Source organism: Merops nubicus, unplaced genomic scaffold (assembly GCF_000691845.1).
Source record: "Merops nubicus isolate BGI_N331 unplaced genomic scaffold, ASM69184v1 scaffold20001, whole genome shotgun sequence".
Taxonomy (NCBI): domain Eukaryota; kingdom Metazoa; phylum Chordata; class Aves; order Coraciiformes; family Meropidae; genus Merops; species Merops nubicus.
The window spans coordinates 1-2,351 of NW_008586472.1; the positions used below are offsets into that span (position 1 = coordinate 1).

General features: G+C 45.9%; 1 protein-coding gene across 1 annotated transcript in view; it reads right to left on the minus strand.

Annotated features, from left to right (window-relative positions):
- Positions 1 to 1,149: 1,149 nt before the first annotated feature.
- Positions 1,150 to 2,351, minus strand: part of LOC103780966 (alpha-1,6-mannosylglycoprotein 6-beta-N-acetylglucosaminyltransferase A-like) — a gene marked incomplete at both ends in the record, with an annotated part of 25,454 nt that continues 24,252 nt past the window's right edge. The window contains 1 exon segment of the mRNA XM_008948671.1: positions 1,150 to 1,334. Within this exon segment, the coding sequence (XP_008946919.1) occupies positions 1,150 to 1,334 (185 nt within the window).

The following is a 2,351-nucleotide window of genomic DNA, read 5'->3' on the forward strand; positions in this document are numbered from 1 at the left end:
GACCGCAAAGCTTGAGCACAAGGGTAGCAAGGCCCGCAGAGGCTTGTTATCTGCTTATTCTGGAAACACCGGTAGCTTTCAGCACTTAACAGACCTTGGTTTTCCCCACAGATTCATAATTTTGTCTAGACAGCTAGAAAAGAAGCCTGACGAAATTTTTATATGAGCAGCTTCTGAAATGCACTTACAACTTTCCAAACAAAATACAAAATATTAAAACTTTCTACAATTTAATTTAGCCAAAAGCGGCGATAGAAAACCTAGGAAGCAGGCTGTGTAGAAGCCATTTGTTGTAGCCCTGCTTTGAATGCTTTATTTTCATTCTGAAAGAAAAACGGACATACTCCCAAAGACAGCACCTGAAAGCAACATTAATTTCCTTAATGCATAGCCGGTGAGTGTGATAAATTAGTGCTAACGCCTCCAGTGTACAGAGGTTTACAATTCTTTACCTAGGACGATACCAACAACAGGTTTGCAGAAACAGTAATTGCTAATTGCCAACGAATAGAGATGTTTCAGGATGGGTGCTAATCATGACCAGAGAGGGGGTTCCATAAATAAAAGCAACGCTTTGTAAGTGCTGTATTTAAAGTTAGGTGACAACTGACAGGAGGCACACAGTGTGCACAGAGCTCTGTTTACTGCCCCCAAACGCATGCTGCCCTGCCCCAGGTGGCCAGGCACGGCGAGGCTGGGAGCCAAACGGCGAGGTGTGCTGCCTCTCGGCAGGTTGGGACAGGAGCCGTTGGGCAGAGCAGGGCACCCGCTCAGCCCGGGCTGCAGAGCATCCCCCCAAGCGCAGCGAGGCCCCGGCCTTGCCGCCCCTGCCCCACAAGCACCTCTGCTCAGTGCGAGCAGCCCACCGTCACAGGGCCCTGCACCCGGCAGGGATGGGAGGTGGAGGGGGCAAGGAGGAGGAGGTGAATTTTCAGCCTCGGGGCTCTGCTCCTCACTACAATGCTCTGGAACGGTGCTGTCATGACAGCAGTACCTTCTACCATCTGCTGCTCCAAAGGACTGAGAGTTAACCCCACAGCCTGCTGCAGCCAGCCAGCCTGAACTTCTCTCCCCACCTTTCCTTCTCACAGGATTCATCTACTGAACTTCATGTGTGGCAAAAAGAAGTGCACTGAACAAAGACCAAACAATATGTTTATGCTTTTAACTCCTTACCTAAGCAGAGCCTTGTCCTTGTTAAGATGCTGGAAGAAGGAAGGCTCACAGATGAGCTGGCTTTCCTGACAAACTTGTTTACAGGATTTTCCAGGTTCAGCAATCTTTACTTGAAGGGCACTTAGTGGGGGCCACATCACCTGCCCATGACAGAAATCCTGCAGTGACAGATCATGTTTATTAAAATGCGTCCAGTCCCTTGATGGCAATTTTCCCCATTAGTAAAATAAGTGGTAATTATCACCCAAACACTCATTTTGCAGCTCTTTTCAGTTGTATTAAAATCAATAATTTAGGCACATTTTAAATCTTTTTTTTTTCTAGCATGCAGGAATTATCACCTTTGATTGCTACATAAAATGTGGCAGTATCACTCTTCCTGAAGAAGCTTCCTCCATACCTTCACCTGTTTTAATTTATCATAAGCATCTCTAGCTAGTCTCTTTCCTTCCACGCACCCCACCGATTTTGGCTTTCTCTCTAACTCCTGTTTGACTAGCTCGGTGCTGGCAGAACTATTTTCCTAACAGCACAAATATCAGGAGGAAGTTCTGGTGAGAGAATTCCAGCGGCCAGTTCCCCTGCAGGCGAGAAATGTCTCAAGTGGCCCATGTGGAGAGCATCAGGGGACTCACAGTGCTATGGAGTGAGCGGAACTCATCAGAGAGCTACAAAGCAACCAGGATTCAAAGAGTTTTGTTTGCTTTTCTTGGTTGAACTGCAAGTAAATTGCTCTCCCAACACTGAAAAAAAATTGCTATAAATAATACACGTAGTCAGGAGTCACCACAGTGGAAAGAGGGAAGGAAAAAATGATATCTAAACATGCCTGCCAGTGAAAACTAGTCAAAGAGAAGTTATTACAGTCTTGACATTTAAAATGAGAAAAAAGCAAAGAGAACATTTTACTCACTGGTTTTATATAGCATTCCATGATACTCAGCCATTATAACTCAAAAGGTGATCAAAAAATTTGGGCCCAGTCTATCATGGCAAATGGCAAACTGCTTACTTGTGACAAAACCAGTACTTGTATGGACAGGTCCCACACTGAGACCCAAAGCTCAGAAAGGCTGAACTACTTGCAGTTTCAATGAAGCTAAGACCTCAAGTCATTTACCAGGTCTCAATATCAGCTTTCCCCCCCCCCCCCCCCGCTCACATTTCTCCTGTTG